This window comes from Hibiscus syriacus, unplaced genomic scaffold (genome assembly GCF_006381635.1).
Source record: "Hibiscus syriacus cultivar Baekdansim isolate YM2019G1 unplaced genomic scaffold, ASM638163v2 tig00110597_pilon, whole genome shotgun sequence".
NCBI classification, from domain to species: Eukaryota; Viridiplantae; Streptophyta; class Magnoliopsida; order Malvales; family Malvaceae; genus Hibiscus; species Hibiscus syriacus.
This window is the reverse complement of record NW_024062795.1, coordinates 1,110,651-1,135,542: the sequence shown is the minus strand read 5'-3', so window position 1 is coordinate 1,135,542 and position 24,892 is coordinate 1,110,651. Positions and strand designations below refer to the sequence as shown.

At 36.0% G+C, this 24,892-nt stretch overlaps 1 protein-coding gene and 1 pseudogene across 3 annotated transcripts; both read left to right on the top strand.

Annotated features, from left to right (window-relative positions):
* The first annotated feature begins 8,660 nt into the window (after positions 1-8,660).
* On the top strand, positions 8,661-12,887 carry LOC120134740 (casein kinase 1-like protein 3). 3 transcript variants are annotated; one of them, XM_039151177.1, is made up of 15 exons: positions 8,661-8,845; positions 8,962-9,002; positions 9,351-9,420; positions 9,530-9,678; positions 9,848-9,943; positions 10,036-10,106; positions 10,339-10,400; positions 10,496-10,559; positions 10,749-10,833; positions 10,965-11,091; positions 11,321-11,403; positions 11,638-11,698; positions 11,900-12,021; positions 12,231-12,413; positions 12,551-12,887. In XM_039151177.1, the coding sequence occupies exons 1-14, from the start codon at positions 8,770-8,772 to the stop codon at positions 12,408-12,410; spliced, it is 1,287 nt and encodes a 428-aa protein (XP_039007108.1). In that variant the 5' UTR covers positions 8,661-8,769; the 3' UTR covers positions 12,411-12,413; positions 12,551-12,887. The 3 variants fall into 3 exon arrangements, with proteins under 3 accessions (XP_039007108.1, XP_039007109.1, XP_039007107.1); XM_039151178.1 differs by having other exon boundaries at positions 12,538-12,887; XM_039151176.1 differs by having other exon boundaries at positions 12,231-12,887.
* Positions 12,620-21,463, top strand: LOC120134746 (annotated as a pseudogene).
* The last annotated feature ends 3,429 nt before the right edge of the window (positions 21,464-24,892 follow it).

Here is a 24,892-nt window from a genome sequence, read left to right as displayed (position 1 = left end):
TACTATGGTATACGACAATAAATAATGTAAGTTAACATAAATACTACCATATGTTTATAAACAAGTTATTACTAGTACACGTTTAACTTTGTTTGAGCTTTTATATTGTTAGGAGGCCAACACTCCTCTACAGAGGCTGACACCCACGGAAGCTGAGCTTGCCACTGATTGGTGGCAAGCTAGTAAGCGTTTTTTTGATGGAATGGTTGATGAGCAGCCTCCACTTCGGGAGCCATCACCTCGCCCAGAGCTATCACCTCACCCAGAGCCATTATCTGATCGACCCGGCTATACACCTCCACAACGACAGCCATCACCTATTCTGTCACATCATCGAGCCTCTTCTCCACCATCACCGCAAGATAGGCGACCGGCAAAGATGCCATGACGTTTATCTCCCTGTTCTCCACCTCCACCTCAACGGGATGAGTTAGGGGAGTTACGTGATGAGGTCAATGCCTTGCGTGAGGAGGTCGATACTTTACGCAAAGACGATGGTGCATGGCGTGTTGAGGTGTCTACGTTACGCGGTGAGGTAGCCGCTCTACGTGAGATGGTAGCATCGTTGCAGAATGAGGTTCATACTCTACGCAACGAGGTAAGTTTAAGATTTTTCATACTCGTAATTCATTCGGTTGCTGCCAATACTTCTAAATTGTTTTTGTTAGTATTTGTTTTTGGTTTTGTTTTTGTCTTTTGGTTGAAGTAATGCAATCCATTCAAGTTTCAATTTGCAGAAGAAGAATAGTTTACTTTCGCAACACGAAAATGACTATCGCAACGCGGAAATAGCTATCGCAATGCGAAATGAAAATCGCAACGACAAAATCGCAACGCGAAATGAAATCGCAACGACAAAATCGCAACGCGAAATGAAAATCGCAATGCGATTTGTGTTTCGCGTTACGATTTTGTCGTTGCGATTTCATTTTGCGTTGTGATTTTGTCGTTACGATTTTCATTTCGCATTGCGATAGCCATTTCCGCGTTGCGATAGTCATTTCGCGTTGCGATTTTAAGTTTCGTGTTGCAAAAGTAAACTATTCTTCTTCTGGAATGTTTATATATGTTGTCCTTTTAAATGTTTATATAAGTGCTTACTTCTGGAATGTTATCTGAGCATTTTGTGAACTATGATAGAATAATGACTTGGGTGAATACAATGCTAGTTTGAAACATATTTGTCTTTGTTTAATATCATGTCTGTTTATTTACTGATTTATGTATTAATTTTTTTTAGCGGCCCGATAAGGTGGATGCTTTACGTCGGGTTTTCCTTGCACGACGGAGTTCACGCATCAGACGGCGTGGACGTGCTATTACGTCTCCGTTCACCCCAATGGTGCGAAGACTCCGCAAGAAGAAGCTCGACTCACCGGTCATCCCTCAAGAGTCCCCTCCAATCGTTCAAGAGGCCCATATTCTCCCTCAAGATTCCCCCCCACCGTTCAAGAGGCCACTGTAATCGTTGAAGAGGTCCCTCCCACCATTCCAGAGCCCGATTCACATGGGGTAATATATCGAAGAATTGAGAAACCCCCACCGGTTCCGGATATGATGGATGAGAGTTGGCTCTCGTATGAGTTACCGGCTAGTACCCTTCCGGTATCTGAAGTGGAGAGGAGACAACTACCGGAAACAATTGTGGATAATACCCTTTGGGCTAAGACCGCAGTTGATTTTTATCTACATGAGTGGAGCCAAGGGTGTTACACTGACATCAGCAAACTCAACGATGAAATGTTTTTGTTGCTTGATCGGTCTTGGTGGGGTGTGCTATTAGGGGTTGAAGACAGTGGCTATTTGGATTGGGAGGTAAGTCTTATATTTGTCTTATATATGATTTTGATTAATTTGTTTAAAAATTAATGTAATTCACTAATATATGTATTTTTTTGTAAAACAGCATATCGATGCGTGGGTGTCATGTCTACTAATAATAAGGAAGCTTAGGAAAAATAAAAAAAAATCGCTATATACAATAATGCCGACGGCTTTTCACGCAGTTCACTTGAAGAATCAACGAGATGAATCATTTTTGTTGGGCAATGGACAAGCTAAACTTTATCCTGCATGGTAGGAGGTCAATAAGGTTAGTGTTTATTTTTTAAATTTTTTAAAGGTGTTCATAAATAAGTGCGCAAATAAATGAATTATTACTTATGATCGCAGGTGTTTATCCCTGTTTTGGAACGTCGTCACTGGCTTCTCGTCCAACTTCAGCTCTCATCCCTGAAGATAATAGTGTATGACAGCATGATTAATTACATATCACTGTCTGATTTGAGAGATATTTTCAAGGGATGGAGCTCTCATTTGGCTAAATTCTTGGATGGGATTAAGTATTGGAGTCATTCTGGACACAAGAAGCCAAAGAAGTTCAATGTCACAGTTGTCAGAGACGAGACCGCGCCACAGTAATCGCCGGGAGCCAGAGGGGATTGCGGTCCTCTCGTATGCCTTTGCTTGGCGCGTTTGACGACGGGAAGCACAGAGTTTTTACCTCCCACCGATAGAGATAGAGCTGCAGTAGGCTTGTGGTTTCGGCATTATATGGCTAGAGTAATATATTCGAGACGCTGCCTACCTGCATCCGCGTTATGAAAGTGTCCATTGTTAATTAGTAAGTCAAATGCAAGTTTTGTTAACATATATACTCCTTTTGGTTTGAAAATGTTTGGTTAAGTACCTAGAATTCAATAATTTGTTGTTTGTAGGTTTTAGATGTGTAGGAAGTCTTGTTTGAGCAAATGTTTGGTTTCTGCAGGTTAATCCTTAAGTGAGCTGCGTGAAATGGATGTACGGGGTCACAAAGTTGTTGATTCATTGATTCAATAATTGATGAAGAAATAAGAATTATTATTATTTTTTGATTGTTTAATTGATTTGTAAAAGATGATTTGTAAATGTTGATTTGTTTAATTGATGTGTACATAATTTGTGTTGAAATGTAATAGTTGATTTGTTGATTTTCAATCTGTTTTATGTTGAAGGCAAAACAGACTATCGCAACGCGAAATGGCTATCGTAACGAGAAAATCGCAATGCGAAATGAAAATCGCAATGCGAAATGAAAATCGCAACGAGAAAATCGCATTTCGCATTGCGATTTTCTCGTTGCGATAGCCATTTTTGCGTTGCAATAGCCATTTTCGCGTTGCGATAGTCAAATGAATGTCTAATAAGTGATAACAACTGAACAGATCATAGCAATGTTCAAACTCAAGTTACTAATACATGCCTAACTGAAAATGTTAAACACATAATGCAAGTTTTGTTAACATATATACTCCTTTTGGTTTGAAAATGTTTGGTTAAGTACCTAGAATTCAATAATTGTTAAAAGTTTATGCATGTTAATCCTCGTTGCCTTTTTCATTCGCATTGCGATTCTATCATTGCGATTTGCATTTCGCATTGCGATGGTCAAATGATTGCCTTTCGCAACGCGATTCTGACTTTCGCAACGAGATAATACAGAATCGCAATGCGAGTTTCAAAGTTCGCAACAGGTTTTAGTTTCGCAAGCCAAATTTTTTGTGTATATATATACGCAGCAGCAACAACTCATAACCTAAATCCCTAAATCGCAACTCATTCCATCTCCATCTATCACTCTCTCCGGCGACATCCGTTCCTATATCCAACGACATCCTTCCCCATCCGACAACATGTCTTAGTTTCGCATCTCGTTTGTTTAGTTACAACCATGAAATCATCTAATGTTGATCATGTTTGGATAGATTTATGTTTTGGAGGGTCATGGGAGAATGTTCATGGTGTTTTATAATATATGCCTTTACCCATGAATCTTCAACTAAAACTGTCATTAAAGAAGTTAACTTATGAAACCCTAATGTTACGTGTTTCAAAGAAATTGAATTTAGAGCCCCTAAGTGGATTTAGGCTATCTTATCAGAGAAATGATAAAGTTTATTTGTTAACCGACAATGAAGATGTTGAACGATTCATTGCTTACATTAATGTTTCAAGTGATGATGTTACATTGTATGTTGTTGAACCTAGAAGTAGTATTGTTGGGTCAGTAGCGGGTAGTAATCAACTAAGTGGGTCTCAAAACCCACAGCCTTTCTCTAATCCAAATCCAAATCAACTTTCAGCACCAAATTCTGGTTTTCGTATTGACCAATTAGACGATGATGAGCCAAGAGAAAAATTGTGAGTACTAGTCAGTATTCGAAATTTGATCTTGGTCAATACCCGGACTTTGATATTGGTCAATACACGGATTTTGATGATGTTTCAGAAGAAGAAACAGACCCTGCGTGTAATGATTTTGATATTGGTCAATACCTGAATTTTGATGATGAAACACCCGTTGCCGAGGAAGATGTTGTTGATGATAATGAGGAGGAAGTTACGACTGTGAATGAACATGTTGAACATCCATTCTGTAATTCATATAATCCTGAATAAGAAAAATAAGAAGAAAAAGTCCCCGAAGAAAAGAAAATACCACGGGAGTATAACTGGAATATGCCAGAATTACTTCAGCTACCGGAAGAAGAGTTGGCAAAGAAAGCAGTTGATTGTTACACAAAAGTTATTCGTATCAAGAAAGATGATTATTTTGATACAAAGGAAGACTTGAAGATAGCTTTGTATACGAAATGTGTGGAAGATGGCTATCAACTAAAAGTTAACAAATCAAGCAAAGATCGTTTCGAAACAAGGTGTATGATTGACAAAAAATATACGTGGCGTATGATTGCAAAGAGGATAAAAGATTGCACAATGTTTCAAGTTAGGACTTTTATTAATAAACATACATGTTCAAGAACCCAAGTTTTTCCTCACCATAGACAGGCAAACAAAAAGGTGTTGGGTGGTTTTCTGGCTAAGTTAATGTTTTTGAATGGCAGGGTATATCGGGGACATGAAATTATGACTGACATGAATGCTCGTTTCAAGATTAGTATATCATATTCTCAAGCTTGGAGAGCCAAATGTTATGCCTTGGAATTGTTGAGGGGGTCGCCAGAAGCATCGTTTGCCCAACTGCCGGCTTATTGTCACAATTTAAAGCTGAAAAATCCTGGGTCGGTAACTCATATCAAAACAGATAGAGATGGACGCTTTGAGTTGCTGTTTATCGCCATTGGTGTTGCGGTTAGTAAATCAATATAATTCTGTTGACTCATTTCTGTTAGTTACATGCATTTCACATTTAAATGATTATATTTCTTGTGTATATTATTTTGTAAATTCGTTCGTTTATTACTTGCATGCGCCCAGTTATTATAGTTGACGGAGCACATTTGAAAGGTCGATACCTTGGAGTAAACTTATTAGCAGTAGCCATGGATGCTAACAATGGGATATTACCAATAGCTTACGGGGTTGGCAAATCTGAAACCTCTGATTCATGGACATGGTTTATGGGGCATCTTAGGGATTGCATAGGTCCTATTAGCAATCTGACAATCATATCCGATAGGGCAAACTCAATTGACAACGCTGTTAGAAGGTGTTTCCCAGATGCTTTTCATGGACTTTGTGGTGTTCATTTGTATAGTAATCTAAAATCAAGGTCTGCTGGTATAAAAAAGCACAAATGGACATACTGGAAGGCTGTAAAGGCTTATCGGGAAGTGGATTTCAAAGTCGCATATGGTATTAAGTCTTCCCAATCCAACAGAGGTTTCCTCTTCCAGGAAATAGCCCTGGGAATATCATTTGAAGTTTTTATTGCATATGTCTTCATGGCGGGAAAGGCCTCGAATATCCAAATCTACAAACAATATAATAACAAACATTAGTAATTGTTAAATAATTAATTATAATTTTGAAAACATTATATAGAAATTCTTACCTTAAAGGCCCAAACAAAGCCTGACAAAGTGTATTTCGACCCATCGCCCCGCAAACTTTTGCGGTCATCAAAGGCAGACGACAACTTAGTCCAGGTAGCTTTCCATATATACGAACCTCACGGAAACAGATTCCATGCATTTAGGTCCTCTACCAATAATATTAGCTCCTGAGGAATAGGTTGGCTGGCCTCTCTGCCTAAAAAGCCGGCATACAAAAGTAGTAGAAGGCATACTCGGACAACATCGACGTCATTCATCCGAGTAAAATCATCTTTCTTATTAAACAATTTCTTCATATCGTCGACGTATAAGTTCGGCTTCTCTATTGACTCATCAGGAAAAACCCTGGATAACCATGATGGGCGGGTGATATGACGAGTGTACCGGCCTACATCATCGTGTCCGAATCGTAGACCAGTGATTAAGCAGAACTCCTTCCGCCCAAAACAAGTATACGCCGGTGGAAAATGAAACCATATCTCTTCCTCACCACGTTGTATACTGTCGGGTAGATCTCTAGTCATGGTCTGAAGCCACAAATGGGTCAAATTAGCATCTCCACCCGGATGTTGTACTCTCAGCCATGGCCCGAAGCAGATTTCCTCAAACAATTTTCTTTGTGCAAGTGAAAGCTTCGAAGCAATTGTAGTGGCTAGGCTAACTTTATTCCTTAATGTCAATGAAGCCGAAAAAAATTTCTACAAAAACAATAAACATACCAAGTTAGATATACCAAAAACTACACTGTCAAGATATACCAAAAACAATAAACATAAATAGTAGTTTATTCTTGAAACTAAAATTTGCAACACTGTTTTGTCTTTTGGTTGAAATGAAAATCGCAACGAGATAATGAGAATCGCAACGCGAAATGACTATCGCAACGAGAGAATCGCAACGCGAAATGAAAATCGCAACGCGAAATGAAAATCGCAACGCGAAATGAAAATCGCAACGAGAGAATCGCAACGCGAAATGAAAAATCGCAATGCGATTTTGGTTTCGCGTTGCGTTTTTTATTTCGCGTTGCGATAGTTATTTCCGCGTTGCGATTTTCATTCTCGAAACTATTCTTCTTCTGCATTACTTCAACCAAAAGACAAAACAAAGACAAATACTAACTTCACAGGCTAAACAGTTTAGCAGTATTGGCAACAATCTATTATTGAAATTACCAGTAAACTTATCATCAATCTCAATATGAAAAACCTAAAATAATGCAAAAATTTCAAAATAAAAATAAAAAAACTAACCCTCGGAGGTTGATTTTCCATTTCTGAATGATTGTGAGGGATTTTTGACTGTGAATGGTTGTGAGGGATTTCGCCGGCGATGGGGACGGAAATCTTCGGAGATGGGGACGGATTTCACCGTAGAGAGTGAGAGATGGAGATGGGACTGAGTGTTGTGATTTTGGGTTTGAGGTTATGAGTTGCGATTACTGTGGACGGTTCAATTTCCGATTTATTAAGAAAAAATTCGTGTTTGGAAATTGAAAAAAAAAATACGCGTTAATACGAATGGCGCTATGTAAATCGCGTTGCGAAAGTCAGAATCGCGTTGCGAAAATCAGTATCTCGTTGCGATTTTGTATTATCGCATTGCGATAGTAAGTATCGCATTGCGATAGTCAGTATCGCATTGCGATTTTTCCAATTCGCGTTGCGATTTACTTATTCGCATTGCGAATTGGAAAAATCGCAACGACACTGTAGACCATCGCAACGCGATTTCCAACTATCGCAACGCGAATTTGCGATAATGGAGATCGCGTTGCGAATTAACGATCGCATTGCGATTTTGTTGGTCATTTTGGCAAATCCGGAAAAAGTTGGTTAAAATCGTATATTATAAGGCATTTTTGGTCACTGAGGCGATTTTCTCTTTATGTGTGTCAAAGAATAAAAATATTATGTGTTTGTCATTTATGTTTCTAGGCTTTAATTATGTATTTTATTATAGTGTTTTATGTACTTTAAGATCTATGTTAACACTTAATTAAAATAATTCTTGGTTTATTTTATTATTATTTTTAATGGACGTGTTTGTTTTATGTTTGTTGCTTATATATAACTTAAGATTACTGTAAGGCGGGTCTAATCAGATATGTCTTTAATTTAATAATAAGTGTGAGGATAGAGAAGGATATCTGAACTCGACCCGTTTGCTATCCTTATCATATGTTGATGATGCACCGATTAAGATTATGGACGAGCAGTAAAGGTAACGTACCACTAATTCAATAATTTCAGAAAATCATTATAAAATGCCCTTATATACATATCACTGTCAGGCAGATGCAATAATGATCCTAAGTTGGAATGTTTGGTGGCCTGGGGATGCCACAAGCAGTCGACCATCTCCCAACTTTTATTTCTTATAGAAACAAAATTAAGTGCGTAGCATACATGTGTGATAAATAAGTTGAAACGCATGTTGCATTTAATTATTATGTCTTTATTTTATGAAATAAATAATATAAAAATTATATGACTTTTAATAATTAATTTAAATATTATAAATTAAATAACTACAAAAATATAAAAAAAATATTAACATCACTTTTTTTAAAATTTTCATTCTTTTTAATGCATTATAAATGGCTAGATGTCCCTTGTTCTCATATATAATGAGGATAAAAAGAGGTAAAATAATAGGCTATTTCAAATATTAGATTGAGAACAATTTCAATAGAAAGCTTCTGAATTATGAAATGACTTCTGTGAGACTCACAACCTCAAAATTAAGAACATTTTGTTCTACCAAATCATCTCTCTTTTGTTTTATGCATTATAATTCATGTTAAATGGTAAAGGTAGAATATACATGAAGAATTTATCAATTACTTGCCCTAATTTTCTCTCCCTTTCGCAAATCCAACAATAAATCGACTGATTCTTGGGAAAATCGAGAGAGAAAGAATTCCAGCTGATATATGGAGAGGATCATTGGACAGAAGTACAAACTAGGTCGCAAAATCGGAAGTGGATCGTTTGGTGAAATCTATCTCGGTGACTTTTCTTCTCCTCATCTCTTAGCTCTATTTTCTCTTTGATTATATTAATCCATCTCAAATTTATCAATTTAATATATGTTTATGTTTTTATTTGTTTTTGACTTATTTCAGCTACTCATATTGAGACGGGTGAAACTGTCGCTGTAAAGATTGTAAGTCTGCACTTAGAAACTTGTTAGCAAGTTCTGTTTTTTCTTTATTTTCTTCACTGTGAATGTTTTAAAAGAAATCTTTCAGCTGTGATATTAAGGTTTGAGTAGGATGCTGAATTGTGTAGCACAAAATTGATATAATTTTTTAACAAAAAATGGCTATTATAGGTGGTGGTATTGAAACTAATCAAGTATTTTGATAAATTTGTAAAATTGATTATGCAGCTTGATTTTATACTTGAATAGCAGCTTGAAGGTTGTATCATGTTGATGGAAAAGCTACTTTCCGAAGGGAGTTAAACCGAATTGAAATAACCTAATGAAATTTATCTCTCGTGTTGGTGTCAGGAAAACAGGCAGACAAAACATCCTCAATTGCTATATGAAGCCAAGTTGTATAATATTCTTCAAGGAGGAAGTAAGCAAAATTTTTTGATAATTTTATGATGAGAATGCAAACTTTTGTTTAAATGTTTCTTCAGCTATGTCAATTCAATTGGTATTTGCACAAATTTATTCATTTTTAGGTGGCATTGCTCGTATAAAATGGTGTGGAGTAAATGGAGAAGATAACATGCTTGTTCTTGACTTGCTGGGACCGAGCCTGGAAGACCTGTTTGTCTATTGTGGGAGAAAGTTTTCATTGAAAACAGTCTTAATTTTGGCTGATCAAATGGTAATCAGATACATAATTTGCAAATAAGAGTTGTCTAGATAATATTGCAAATTAGGTGGCACTGCTCGTATGGGAGAGTTTTCACTGAAAACATTTTGCTAATTTTCTTTTGGGTTGTTATTTGCCTAACCTTCTGTCTGAACTGCTGTTTTCTTTTGATGAGTTTTAGATTACCAGAGTAGAATTTATGCATGCTAAGGGGTTTCTGCATAGAGACATCAAACCAGATAATTTCCTCATGGGTCTTGGCAGGAAAGCAAATCAGGTATATTTCTTCAATGCTTGATTTGCATAAATGATACTTCCCTTATTTCTGCTTTATTTATTTTCTGTAACTCCCCCCCCACCCCCGGTCAGGTCTACATCATCGACTTTGGTCTTGCCAAAAGATACCGTGATCCCAACACAAATCGACACATTCCTTACAGGTAGTAATCCAATTACCAAGTTCTTGTTTAATATTTGGTTGGCTTTCCATTTTAGCATGATTAGGCAACTTCACTTGATGCTCTGTTTCTAATCCATTTTTATTTCTATGTATGAGCCTGTAAAGAATTTCACTTTTAAAAGTGTTATTTTTCTTGGCCCGTTTGTTAGTGCTTTTGCTTTTCTTTATTTGTCCCTGGCTAAGTACTCTTCTTTCTTCTATAACTCTTATAGGGAGAATAAAAATTTAACAGGAACTGCACGTTATGCTAGTTGTAATGCTCATCTTGGAATTGGTAAGGGTATTCACGTCTTTTTTTTTCTTTTTCCTATTCTTTTTAATGTCCGGCAGAGCTCTGAAGGTGTCCTGATTTCTCTTTAATCTCCGCAGAGCAAAGCTGTCGGGATGATTTGGAATCATTTGGCTATGTTCTTTTGTATTTCTTGAGAGGAAGGTATACCCCAATTCAACTGTCATTACTCTTCTATCACTCCAGTACTTTAGGGTTGTAGTTGTGCTTGTACGAGCCAAGTTTTTGCTTTGGTCTGTACCTAATTCATTGTGATGAGTTCATATATTCAAATGTTATGTTGCACAAAACTTCTAATTATACAAGTCTGATTTCATTAATTTCTGCATTTAGTCTTCCTTGGCAAGGTCTAAAGGCTGCTACAAAGAAGCAGAAGTATAACAAAATATGTGAGAAGAAAGTAGCAACGCCAATAGAGGTATTTCCTTCTTAGATATATATCCCTTGCATGAAAGAAAAATTATTTGAGCACCAGCGATTGTTCATTTTCAACAAAAATGGTTTGAGCATCATTCAATGCTTACCTATCATTTGTTTCATGTTCAAAAGGTCTTGTGCAAGTTGCACCCTGTGGAGTTTGCATCATACTTTCATTATTGCCACTCTTTAAAGTTCGATCAGAGGCCTGATTATGGATTCTTGAAGCGTCTGTTTCGGGATTTGTTTAGCCGAGAAGATATTCGACTACTTAAGTTCACCATTTTCCTCATTTTCTTCCATTTAAGTTGCATGGCTGGGTTGCTATGTTGTTGACAACTAATAATTTTGATGAACCTAGATTTCTAAACCAACTTTATTTTTTAGTCCTTTCTGATGGTGGTGGCTGTATCCTGTATCTGTGTGGGCAACATCAGACTGATATTTGCATCTTCTGGTTTCCAACTTCCTTGTATTCTATGGGGCAGGTTATGAGTTTGATTTCATATTTGACTGGACAATTCTAAAGTACCAGCAGGCTCAAAGGACAAAAACACATCCTCAATCATCTGTTAGTATTTTCTTAATTCCTTTTGGTTATTATTTTTTCTTTAGTTCTGTCAATTTAAAGACTTTCTTGCATCTCTTGAATTTTTTTTGACCCATGTATTCCATGACATCTAACCAAAATGTATCACCAGTAATTTTTTCTTATAGTTGCATGATTAAATTTGGAGGCTGCTTCATTTTCTGGTTGATTTCTTTACTTAGTCTATGTGGTTATACTTGATTCACCTGATTCCAGGATTTGCTGCCTTTTTCCGGAACAAGAAAAAACCAAGCAATGACTACGGATAAGCTTAAAGGTAAGTGCTCCAAGAATTTGTTCATAATTTTTCAACTATATTATCAGTTTGGTCACTTTTAGAGCATGGACATTTCTGCTATACTTTCCATCTTTCATAGATTTTAGTTAGTGACTTCTTGTGGAATCCATTTCTTACTTCTGAACTCATTTTGGAAATTTTCTTTTATGAAACACATCTTGCCTTGTTTTTGAATTACAGGAATGAGGGATGCTTCTTATTCAGGTGAAGTTATGGAGCACAGAGGATCAAGTAACCTTGGTCGTCCAGATGTTCGTATGCAGTTTAGACCGTCAGTTAGTCAAAATATGAGCGAAAAACATTTAAGTTACCTGATGAAGCGTGTTATATCATGTTTAATGTATGCTTATAAACTGCCTGTTTAAATCTAGAAAAGGAAGTGAATTGAAATTAATGTGGCATGCTTTTAAGGTTTGGTCCTTGCCATTTCTGTTTATTAGTTTTATTATGATGTAACTTCATCATCAGTCATTGAATTTAAAATAACTGCTGTTGGGTGTGATTGTTTCAGTTGGGGAACAGTACAGTCATGCCATCCACTTCATTTGCTCTTCCTAGTGCCTTGAAAAAGAACCTACCCAAAGCTGAGGGGCCAGCTGAAGCTACAAATAATGGTCGTGGACTTGGGAACAAAACTGGTGCTTCAAGCAGCTGGATGTCATCATTTCAAAGAATATCTTCAACCAAGTGATTGGTATAGGAGGGCATCTTTAGAAAACCATTTCATTTTAATATTAGATTATTTTGAATGAATTTCTACTTTAGGAAGCGAATGGATATACTCTATATGTCTGGCTAAGCTCCGGTTGTGATTTCAGTTTTGGATTTTAGGGAGTCCACAGCTTGTGTTTCAAGTATCATGAAGTGAGGACTTTGGATTGCTCAAGATCCTGCTGGGAGATGGCAGATTGTATCTATGCTTTCGTTGAGGTGACCATGAGAGAGCAACATATGTGGGATTGTGCTGGACCCTGGTCCATAAAAGCTTGGTTTTTTCTGCATGCATGGGGATAATGGTTAAGCCAGTTTCATGTTATATTGTTCGATGGATGATGTGTAAAGTGTTTTCTCCATTCTTCTGTTAGTAGATGATAAAATTTCATTTGTGTGATACGGTTGTTTCGACCTTGTATCTCATTTAATTCAGGATGCATTTCCTTTCTTTTCTCATTACTTCATAAATTTGGATCAAAGCCCTGGATGTTTACCTGGATCACTTTGAATCTAGTGTTCCCGCGTCCATCAGAATCTGAAAAAGTACTGTAATGTAGAGTTTGAGGTACTCGTGCTATCTTGTAATTTTTGGGAATTCTGTCAATTGTCATCACTTATATAACCGTATACTTTGTTTTATTTGCTTGACTTTATAAATTTGTCTCATTTGCCAGTGGATGTTAGAAGAATTATCAATAGCAATCACTGCTAATATTGAAGTGATACGAAGATAATTTTTGTATTTCAGAGGTTTATACCTTAGGTGATTGAGGTAATTACATTAATTTTGTTTTTTCTAGTCATGAATAACTGCATCTTTCTAGCCATTACTTTTTGTTTTCATTGAAACTCTAAAAGCCATTACATTTTGTCAATCTCTTTGAGCTCTCTGTTGTTATACCTCAGTATTAAATAGAGAGCTTGAAATGAATATAGTCGTTAATGAATTGTTCAAACATGTTCTATGTTTAATGGATATATGTGGATGTTCTTAATGAGATTGTTTTCTGGTTTCTTACCCATGTCCATTTATGCCGATGTTGATTTGCTTGTAATCATTTTATTTTGCTGTTACAGGTAGGGTGAGTGAAAGAGCCATGCCTAATAGTACTGGTGCTGTCAAGGTGGGTCAAATAATAGGTAGCAAGACTTTCCTTCGATTCCACCTAGGTACTGTGGAAGTCCAATAATCATTTAGTGGTAGTTCAGTGGTTCATGAAGCTTTGAACCGAGTTTTACCCTCTCTCGGTTATCATCATTCATGCATTATTAAGAAATAGAATTTAGATATAATCGTTATTTGTCTTCTTGTCTGATTCAAATGCATGGAGCATGCATTGGTCTTAGCATTACAAAAAAGGTAATGGAGGCAATATAGCAGGCTTACTGTTTTTCATTTTTGATTTTAAGGTCCAAGTCTGCCCACAACATTATTGGCAAATGACCCGATAGGTACTCTCTATGGTCATCATAGATAAAATCACTGCTTGTAGTCTTCTCTTATGCCCCAATTCATCAAACATCGGTTTTAGCGTTACAAAAAGGTCATGAAGGCAATATTAGGTGTTTTGTTTTTCGTTTTTGATCCAAGGTCCAGTCTTGTCCGGTGACATTGTTGGGAAATGACCCGATTGCATCCCCTCCTTGGACAAATCACTACATGTAATCGCTTCGGATGCCTATGCATGGAACATTCGCCAAAAAATGGCAAGGCATTAGAAGGTGTTTTGTTTTTTATTCTTTGCTTTGGAAGGCCAACTCTGTGCCCAGCAACATTGTGTCTTGACGGTAGCCCCTCCTTAAACATCATAACTGGATCAATGAGATCGCATTGAAATGCTTTAATTAGCATTTTGAGAAATATGATTGTCAGTGTTCGTGTTCTTCCCTATTTTCGTTAACAATAAAATCTGCCTCGCCCAACATGTTTTTCACTTTTGAATTGGATTCCATTGATGCCAAGAAACAAGTTCCGGTCAGACCAGTTCTAATTATCACCGAAAAAATAATACATCATTCTGATCCGAAATGTTATGATTCCGACAGTACAAGGAAACAAGTTCACTTCAGTAAAATAACCAACTCTTTATTTCTATCGCAACACATGGACTTAACCTAGGGATAAAATTACGGCAATAAAAGGAAAAAAGGAATTTTTTTCTTTTTGGTTTAGTTTATTTATATATTGAATATTATGTAACAAGTTATCAGCCTTTTTATAGATACTATTCAAAGTAGGGACGGGCGGGTCGGGTGCAGATACTCCCTCTCTCATCCCTATACCCACCTAATATTTTTCAATCTACCACCTGCCCACCACTCATGATGGGTACAAATTTTCAAATCCACATCCGCCCACGCGGGTACATTTTCAAATCCACATCCGCCCACGCGGGTACATTTTCAAATCCATCCCCACACCCACTAGCGACGTACCCATCTAGACTTGCCTAATAGCAAACTAATGGGATGTTGGAGTTGGTTCCCAGACAGTTCGTGATGGGGTAGCAACGCATGCTTCAATTTGTCAGATGAGTGACTCTACGAATGTTTTGGAGACAGATTGTAGGGAGCATGTAGTCGCAGAGCTGGATTGTTGAGTTGCTTTCGATGTTAATGCTCATAGTGTGCCTAATATAGGTTTTTAGGGGCTAAAGAACATGGAAACTGCTGCTTTTGATGTTAATACATATAGTACGGCTAATTTGTGTTTGAATGGGCAGCATGGGCTAAAGAACATAGAAAGTGACATGGTTAGTGGGATTATGAGTTTAATCAAAGAGCCGAATATTTCCCTAATTAAAGACCATATTAAAGACTAAATATCCTTAACATTTGGTTAAATTATATGTTATATATTATACAATATTAAAATTTATAAATTAGTCCCTAAAATTACACCTATATTCATAATGGTCCAAAATTTAATAGATATTTAGATGGGCGGGCGGATGTGGGGCGGGCGGATGCGGGGCGGGTAATGTCTCAAACCCATTACCCGCCCACCACCCACGACGGGTACCACTTTATAAATCCACACCTGCCCACTACCCGCTAAAATTATACCCATCCCCGTTCCAATTGGAGCGGATGCGGTGCGGAATCCACGAAACTGTACTTGTTTGCCGTCCCTAATTCAAAGGTTATTAAATAAAACGTTATATTTTAAGAAAAAATAAATTATAAATAATAATTTTTAATTTGTTATCAAATGAAAAGGCAGTGTTGCTCTATAGTAGTTAGGGATGAGTATTCAATCGAGTTGAGTCAAAAAAATTTGAGTTATTCGAGTTGGCGAGTCATATTTTACAACTCGAAGTTGACTTGAAATTTTTTCGAGTCGAGTTGAGTTTAAGAAATTCGAGTTGAATTGTTCGAGTCGAGTTGTTCGAGTTTCTATACAAATTTAATTGTAATTATTATAGTATATAGTACGGATTTATTCTAATTTTTCGATTTTCTCTAACCATATAAGATATATATTTTTTTCATATTCTTTTCACATTACAATGTTATTTAATATATCACATACAATCTAAAATTATAAAGTATATTTACAATATTATATTTCAAAGAAAGTGTTTTGAGGATAAAATATTAATGAGAGTATAAAGGTGCCAAAGAATTGATGTGAAGAAAGAATTTGTAAACAATTGCAGTCAAAGACTAATTTGAGTAAAATGTAAAGTTAAAGGATTAAATTAAAAAAAGAGTATTTTTAGTAAAAAGCTAAGAATTGAAGTTGCATAGGTATTCTATAGTGGTATGGGAGCATGTGGTTTAAATTTGGTCAAAAACATACTTAAAATGAATTATGAGTTGAAGAAATACAGAAATCATATAGAATTGAGGGACTAAATTGAAAAAAATAAAAAAATTATCATCAAAGTAGAATTGAAAGTACATATATATTCTATGATGGTTTAGGAGCATGTAGTTCAAATATAGTGAAAATTTGAGTTAAAATAAAGGAGGAACCGAAGAATAGGAAATCATAGACCAAATCGTAAATCTTTCAAAATAATCGTTCAAATTTTTGATTTTTCGAGTTACTCGCAATTTTGAAATTCCAACTCGAAAATCGAATTGATAATTCGACTTGACTCGAATAACTATAAATTAAAAAAAAATCAATTTTTCGAATCGAATCGAGTTTTACTCAACCCTAATAGTATTTGTCAATTTTCTTCAAGCTCACTGATTTATACATACAAAACAGAAAATAGTAAGACAATTCCCGAAAAAGCAAATCATATCCCATGCATTGGAAACGAAGCATGGAAGTTTTTGACAGCGTTTAACACTCTCTCAACGGAACGCACGGTTTCCCGCCACGTGTACAGGCCAGACACTGTGAGACGACGTGTTTTAAAATGTCGTAACATGAAAATCAGTGCAAAGGATAAATCCGTAAATTCATGAAAACTGTGAAAAAGAAGAAACGAAAGGCAGGTGAACAAAGTTGAAGATACATCTCTCGCAGGATATTCCGAACTGACCGTTTTATCCTTTAACGTCCTATGGATTTCATGCATAAAACCACAAGGGCGCTAAAATAATTCCACATGATATACTTCAGCCTTGTATTTCAGCAGGAAAAAGAAAACGCATGTAATCGACAATCTCAAAAAGTGGTTAAACGACAACCACCACCACCAAAAGTTTATCGACCAAAAGCCTGTTTTACTTTTCATCATTTAATAGTTAAACAGACTGCAAAACACATGAAATAGATTCTTCAATGAAGGCAGGAACATGAAAAAGAGAAGAGATTTGATCTGATCAGGTGAGCATATCAACATAGAATTGAAATCTGGGAGAAAAAATGGCCACAGAGACCAAAGTCAATTTAGTTGAGGTGAAGAACAGTCCAAGATGGTTCTTCAAAGGCAAAATTTGATGCTGCTATCAACAAGAAGAAGACTGAAAGCTCCAGCAAACAGCCCCTTGATGCTAAGCAAAAATCTGTCGTAACAATAACAGAGGTACCCATCTCGAATTTCCTTGTTAAATTCTTCTTTTTTAGATTTGTTGGTTTTTGTTTATTGTTTCTCAATTTCATGATCCGGGTTTCGTTTTTTTTTTTTTGGTTACAGTGAATCGTTAGTTTCTAAGTTTGACTTGCGTGTCTGTAGTAAATCTAATGATGGATGGATTCATAAGTCGATCAATTTAATTAAAATCTAATGATGGATGGATTCATAAGTCGATCAATTTAATTAACCTTTGATGAATTAGCAGCTTTGATAGTTTTGTCTGTTCTCTCGCTGAAGTGTGAATTCTTCATTGATTTTGAAGGTAAAATCGAAAACAAGTTCAAGTTCATCAAAACCTACTGCTACAAAAACTAAAGTTAGGGAGAAGAAGGTTTATACTTTGCCTGGCCAGAAACATGATCCTCCTGAAGAGGTTGTCTTCATATAATCTCAAATCTTGCATTTGTCCAGAAACTAGTCTCTGATAATTAATGTTAACGTCTATTTTCTGGGCAGAGAGAACCATTACGAATCTTTTACGAGTCTCTGTTTGAACAAATACCGACAAGTGAAATGGCAGAATTTTGGTGAGGCTTTCCTTCTGGTAACAATACTACTTGTATATGCATATAACTCTATACAAAGCTTAAGAAATAGAATCATTGAACCACTTGCATGTTGCTCCAGTTCAAAGCCTAAGGCATCTTTTTTATGCCTTGTGGAGTTAGGATCGAGTCGCAATCATACTCTTTTATCTTTTGATAGTGGAAGGTCAATTCTTTTATGTGATGCTTCATAGTTGTTTGGTTAGGAATATTCAGTCTAGTAATCGACCTAGTAGAAGAAAAATCTATTCAAGCCTATCTTTTTCCTTCTCGTATTCTGCAACCATCGCTTTTTCCGACATTTCCCAATCTCTTCTCAGATACTAGTTCTTTTCTCCAAGGCCTGATAGCACCAGTAAGTACCGTACAGGGCAAACACTATTCTTATTTTAAGGGTTTAGTCTCCCCCGGAGTGTTCTCCTATGAAATAAGCTTTCCTCCCTGAATTGAAACAGTATATTTATATGCTTAAAGTGAACTTGCGCATCTCTTTTAAGTGCATAGTTCTATCGAAAAAGAGAGCTTATATTTCAGTATTTTCTATCCTGCAATACGGATCTCAAAATAACATGAAGAACCACTGATACATATGTGCTTAACTATTGCTTGTTTGACCGTATTAGGGGCCTGAAATTGCAAACTTTAAGGGTACCCTGGATATAAAATAGAAACTACGCAGGTTAATCAGAATATATATATATATATATATATATATATATATATAAATGGAGTTGGCATTTTTTTATAGGGCTGACGAATCAGGTACATATTGAGGTAGTGGTTGTGCTAGCCTAATGCCGAAAAGGTCGACTCTGAATTATCATTATTATCTTCCTGTATAGACACACAGATTATCTGCATTACTCTGGGATACATTGATTAGTCTTAAGCCTTACAGCTGCATTCTTCTCCTCACTTTTGAGAAAGAAGAATCGATGCTAAAAATGGCCAAGTCTGTAACCCTTATCTTCGATTTATACAGTGATTTATGCTATTTCACTTTGCTTACCTTATCCATTTTCCTTCCAAAGGGTTCTTTTCTCTGACATCAGTTAGTGATCTTCATTATATTAGTCTTAGTATTGTACAAAGATTGATTAGGTTTCGGGTCTGATATCGTAGGATCAGTGCTAGGGGTCACACTATGTAAATATTCTAAGAAGAAAGGAGGTGATAAATCGAATGAAGAGAGAATAAGTTATGTTCGAATTGCTTGCTGAAAAAAATAAAAAACAGTATGAGAATTACAAAAGTAAAGTTCAACTAAGGGGTTATTTGTTTACTTCAGAATGATTAAGTATGAATGATTCAAATGCTGAATGATTCAGAGGCTCTGTATGAATTAACTCTGAATGTGACATGTTGTTTGATAATGACTCTGAATCATTCAAAATGTACTTCTGTGCTGAATCATTCAACACTGTTTTACTGAATCAGTCAGCACTGAATCATTCAGAGGTGCGAAACAAACGCGCTGAATGGTTCCATTAAGAGGCAAACAAACAGCCCCTATGTATCATTTTTCTGACCTTTATCTCCTTAAAAAAGTTTTTCTTATCTTCTAAGAAGATAAAACCTAGCCATAAAGTACAAGTAAATTACAATTAGAATTAGAACTTAAGAAAAACAAAAAATCCTTTTTTTAATAGCTTTTTAATCACGACAGCTTTCCACACTCCCTCAAGCTGGGTGTATATGTTGTACAAACTCAACTTGTGCTTGAGTCCGTCAAAGCTCGTTCTTGAAAGGGCTTTGGTAAGAATATCCGCAAATTGTTGTTGAGTCTGGAATATAGTTTAGTTCCACAGTCCCATTGTTGACCTATTCTGAAATAAAGAGTTTGTCAATCTTCACACGTTTTGTTCGGTCATAATGAAGAGGATTTTTAGCAATGCTTATGGCTGATTGATTACCGCTTTGTATCTTGAAGTGATCCTTTGAGTCAACCTCTAACTCTTTTAATAGTCTTTGAATCCATATTCCTTCACGAATTTCTGAAGCAAGTGCTCGAAATTTGGCCTTCACACTACTTCTTGAGATTACGAACTACTTTTTGCCTCTCCAAGTAACTAGATTATAGTAGCCACTTAGAGAGCTCCTTTTAGTTAATTCTCTAGCTCAGCTTGCATTCGTGAATACCTTTACCCCACGGTTCACTCTCTTTAAAGAGTAATATGTGTCGTGGAGTCATTTTTAGGTATCCTAGGATTCAATTAACAGCCTTTAGGTGTGCTTCACGTGGATCATTTCGACTAGCATTGGTTTCTTCTGCTTTCTTCTCTCTCGGATGGAAGGAAAGGGTTTGTTGTCCAAGATTCTGCCTCCTACCTTATCTAATTCTTTGTTGAGACCAAGAAGGAAGTGAATTTTTCCTTTTTGAGCAATAATCTTCTGATACAATGTTGATGAGCAAAAATTTGTCAAGAATTAGTATCAAATAGATCTAATCGCTGTCAATACCTTGTGATGATGTAGTATTGAGTGGTAGTCAGCTCCCCTGTCGTAGCTCATGAAGTTTTGTCTTGATGTCAAATAGTTCAAAAAATTGTTCGAGTTGGAGTAGGTTTCCTTTGCAGCCTCCCAGATCTCCATTGTCATTTTGTAGAGTAGAAAATTCTCTCCAATATCAGTGGTCGTGGAATTGATAAGTTATGACAAATCATATGGTTCTCGACTCTCCAGGAGTAATATTTAGGATCATCAGTTGCTGTAATAGAGCATGTCTATAGAGAATAATTAACACGATTCGATTTGCAGGATGATGGAACATGGCTTGTTGTCCCCTGAAAAAGCCAGAAAAGCATACGAAAGAAGCAGAAAAGGCAGAAGCAACTTCGGGCCGGCACTCCAATTAAACCTTCGAAACCAAGCAGCAAACCCGAGAGTTCAAAGAATGGAGACTTAAAAGCCAAGAAACGGATCAACAACAATATTGATGAAGACGAAGATGACTTCGTTTTAAGCCCCAAGAGAAGGAAAGGGTAAGAAACCTAGTGTCTGTCTGTACTGTTGCATTTTTATGAATAACCTGATTTAAATCCTATTCACAATGACATAGAAAGACATTCTTTATGTTTTTCAAACTTAATAGAAATAATAAGAAAAACAAGTTCCTGACATGTTTGTTCCATGCTTTAATTTTTCATGATTTGAAGATTGGACTTCATGCAGCCTCCATACAGAAGGAAATAAAGGATCAAATTATGGTTGCTGTTAACTGTAATAAGTACATTTAAGAGCTTGTTTTCCATGTTAGAACACATTTTGATTGCAGAAATCAGCTTCTAACCAGACAATACTGTGTTTAGCCATGGCTGTGAGCCTGAACTACAGGGGCTAGTTATTTAGTCATAGTCAGAAAAGAGTAAGAAAACAAGTTTTATGGTAGCTCTGCTCCCTTGATTGCATGTTTGTGTAAAACATCCTGGTCATTATTCGTTGTAGTTTGTATCAATATTATGGACAAGTGTTGGATCCGTATACGTGCCCTACACGAGTATATTCAATCCTTTTTTAAGTTCTCATACACTTGGAGGGCTCATATCTCTCTATGTGTCCGAAAATGTGTTGGACACGGTGTTGGACTCAGGTACTTCAATAAATATGAAGAACAATGTACAGTTATCGGACTAGGACGAAGCAGTGCTATTGCAAAGGATCATAACCCTTCTTCTATTCCCTCTTTGAGATATCAACCCAATTCTACACATTAGAAAGCTCAGGAACATATTATATGGTTTTTAAGATTTCCATAGATTAATGTTTAGTTTCTCTAAAATACTTGGGCAAACTTCGATTTGTGTGTGTTAAAATTTTCAAGATTTCCATGTATTTAGAGATAATATATCCCCCATACTCATGTTGGGAACATCTGGGATGAGTACCATCATCTGCCTTAAATTTGCACAGCAATAGATAGCAACTGTATTTTGAGCCGGAAAAAAAGCTCTAAGACCAATGCGAAGGCGTTATGGAACCCAAGGAGAGAAGCATGGACAGAAGCACCGAATTTTGAAGATCACACTGGCAGGTAAGTGGTGATTATAAATGAAGAATGATGTTGATCAGGTCTCACCTTGGCAATATACGATGAATTATATTTTAAACTGCGTGTAACATATCCTCCATGTATGGGGATATTTACAAACCTCAACCTGGTTGTGAATGAACAGATTTGTGTCAAGAAAGCTGAAGATCACCATGGTGAAGCCCATAGAAATAAATGAATACAACAAAGTTAATTGTCATGTGGATGGGCAATCCCATGTGACAAACGATTGCTCGAACTGTTTAAGATTCAGATCATCGACTCCCACTGCCATTAATGATTGCCAAAACGTGTCATTTTTTATTTTACTATTGGATGAAACTGTAACCCAAATTCTCTCTTCAGCATGACTATGAAAAGTTAAAAGAAAAAACTCGTCTGGTTTTCTACATTCGTACACTCAAATGTGTACTAACTCGATCATTGGAGTAAAATAGCTTGTCTGGTTCCAAAAATGAGTAGTACTTACATTACCATTACCTCTAAAACAGCCCAAAGGCATGACAAGCACATGGTGAATCTATAAACATCATCATGTAATTATTTAGCTGACATGAAATTCAATTCCAGTGGGAACACGTCCCTTTAAATTGATGTTTACTACCTAACCACCACCACCCACCAGCGGACACATTTATAAAACCTGAATTTCTTTATTATTTGCTTTTCTACATTTAAATTAAGAGTTTTTATAATTAATGTTTCAGCCAAAGGGAAGGGAAAGGGTTGCACGAAATCCACGATGGAAAGGGGGGGGGGCATTGATATGCTGAAAGAGAAGTGATTTTGAACATTAAAATAATAACACGTTTCGAGCCTTCATTTCTTGATTTTATGCACCGAGGTCGTCCGGACTACGACGTGCGGCTACATAAGCAGGCTAATGCATGATTTGGACATTCCCCCATCAAATTTATGGGTCCCTCCCTAGCTTGATTTAACAAAAATACTCTTCATTGTACCACTTTACTGTATTGTTTTCTTTCTAAATATAGATAATTTATTTGATAGGTTATAATTGTACTATTTTTAAGTTTTTTTAATTAAATAATAATTTCTAATTTTAACTTATGGAAGATAGTTTAAAAGATATTTTTATAGAAAAAAATTAGAGAAAATGATATTTTAATTACATTGTTCATGAAGAAAAAAGTCCTTATGAATTATTTGAATTGATCAAAATGGACCATCAAAATTAGGTATGGTAAACGGGCGGGTCGGGTACGGATACCCCCTCTCCCATCCTCATATCTACCTAATATTTTTCAATCAACCACCCGCCCACCACCCATGATGGGTGCAAATTTTTAAATCCACACCCGCCCACGTGGGTACATTCTCAAATCCATCCCCATACCCACTACCCACTAGTGATGTACCCGTCTAGACCCGCCTGAAAGCAAACTTAAGTTATATTTAAGCAACAAACATAAAAAAATATGTCCATTAAAAACATAATAAAATAATCCAAGATTATCTGAATTAAGTGTTAATATAAATTTTAAAGTACATAAAACGCCATAATAAAAGACATAATTAAAGTTTAGAAATATAAATGACAAACACATAATGTTTTTGTTCTTTGGCACAACATTCTAAAATTTCAAGCAATACTTGTGACATCTGATGCTCCAGTATTACAATCATCATTCTTTATTTTCTTCAATTGAGAGTGCTCCAATTTAAATTCACTACTACCTACATATAATAGAAAATAGGCGGGCATGCGGGCGGATATTTAGCTCGGGCGGGGATGCGGGGCGGGTAATGTCTCAAACCCATTACCCGCCCACTACCCGCGACGGGTATCACTTTCTAAATCCACACCCGCCCACTACCCGCTAAAATTATACCCATCCCCGCCCCAATTAGAGCGGATGCGGTGCGAAATTCACGAAATTGTACTCGTTTGCCATCCCTAATCAAAATATTTATTTCTTTTCTACCTTGCTCTGTCTTTCTCTTTCTTCTTAACCAAATTTTGCTCTCTTACCATTTTTAACATAAGCATTAAATATTGTCTAGGAACATCAATCTCAACCCATTGGTAAATTTACTTAAAAAAATATTATTTTTAAATTATTTAATAAAAGTAATATTTAAAAAAATTATTCAGAATATAATATTCTTATTTAACACATAAGATAAAAATGTATCACGTCAATCGTGATTTTCAAAAGACATTTCTTGTTGGTTATATCTTTATAAGGTTATTAGAGCTTGAAAAAAAGAGACATAAAACCGAAAGAATAAGCAAATAGATCTAAATATATAAAATTTATCTAAAAATAAAAAATATAAGCAATGTGCCAAAGGCACGTGATAGTACAAGCATGAGTTAGGTGGCAATAGAATCATGCATGTATGAATACTGGATTCAATCACTCAATAATTGTATGTTTAAAAAGTCATATTTAAATACTTGAAATAATCAATGACTAAGCAATGTGAGATTTAAGAATTCCATGGTTAAAATTATTAATTTTGAGTTGCAACAACTCTTGAACTTGATTAGACTCATATCAATATGATAGTTAAAAGATTTTTTTAGACATTTGAATCTCAACTAGTTCAGAATACAACAATTGAAACAGAAATTTGAGTATCCAAAACTTATTTTAACTATCATGCCGAAATGGATCTATTTAAGTTCAAGACATCTTTAAGAGCTCAAATCAATAACTTCGACCATAAATTTTTAAATCTCACGTTGTTTAGATATTATTTTTTCCAAGTATTTAAATACAACATTTTAAACATGCATTTATTAATAATTGAAAACAAAGTCTATACATAAGAGTCATTGTTGTCACCTCGCTCGTGTTTGTGT

Bases quoted from the DNA above. Each gene is read 5' to 3' on its own strand.
- LOC120134740 (XM_039151177.1), top strand. From the start codon at position 8,770: ATGGAGAGGATCATTGGACAGAAGTACAAACTAGGTCGCAAAATCGGA. The intron at 9,003-9,350 runs GTAAGTCTGCAC...TGTTGGTGTCAG, and splicing joins AAACTGTCGCTGTAAAGATT to GAAAACAGGCAGACAAAACA. The intron at 9,944-10,035 runs GTATATTTCTTC...ACCCCCGGTCAG, and splicing joins TTGGCAGGAAAGCAAATCAG to GTCTACATCATCGACTTTGG.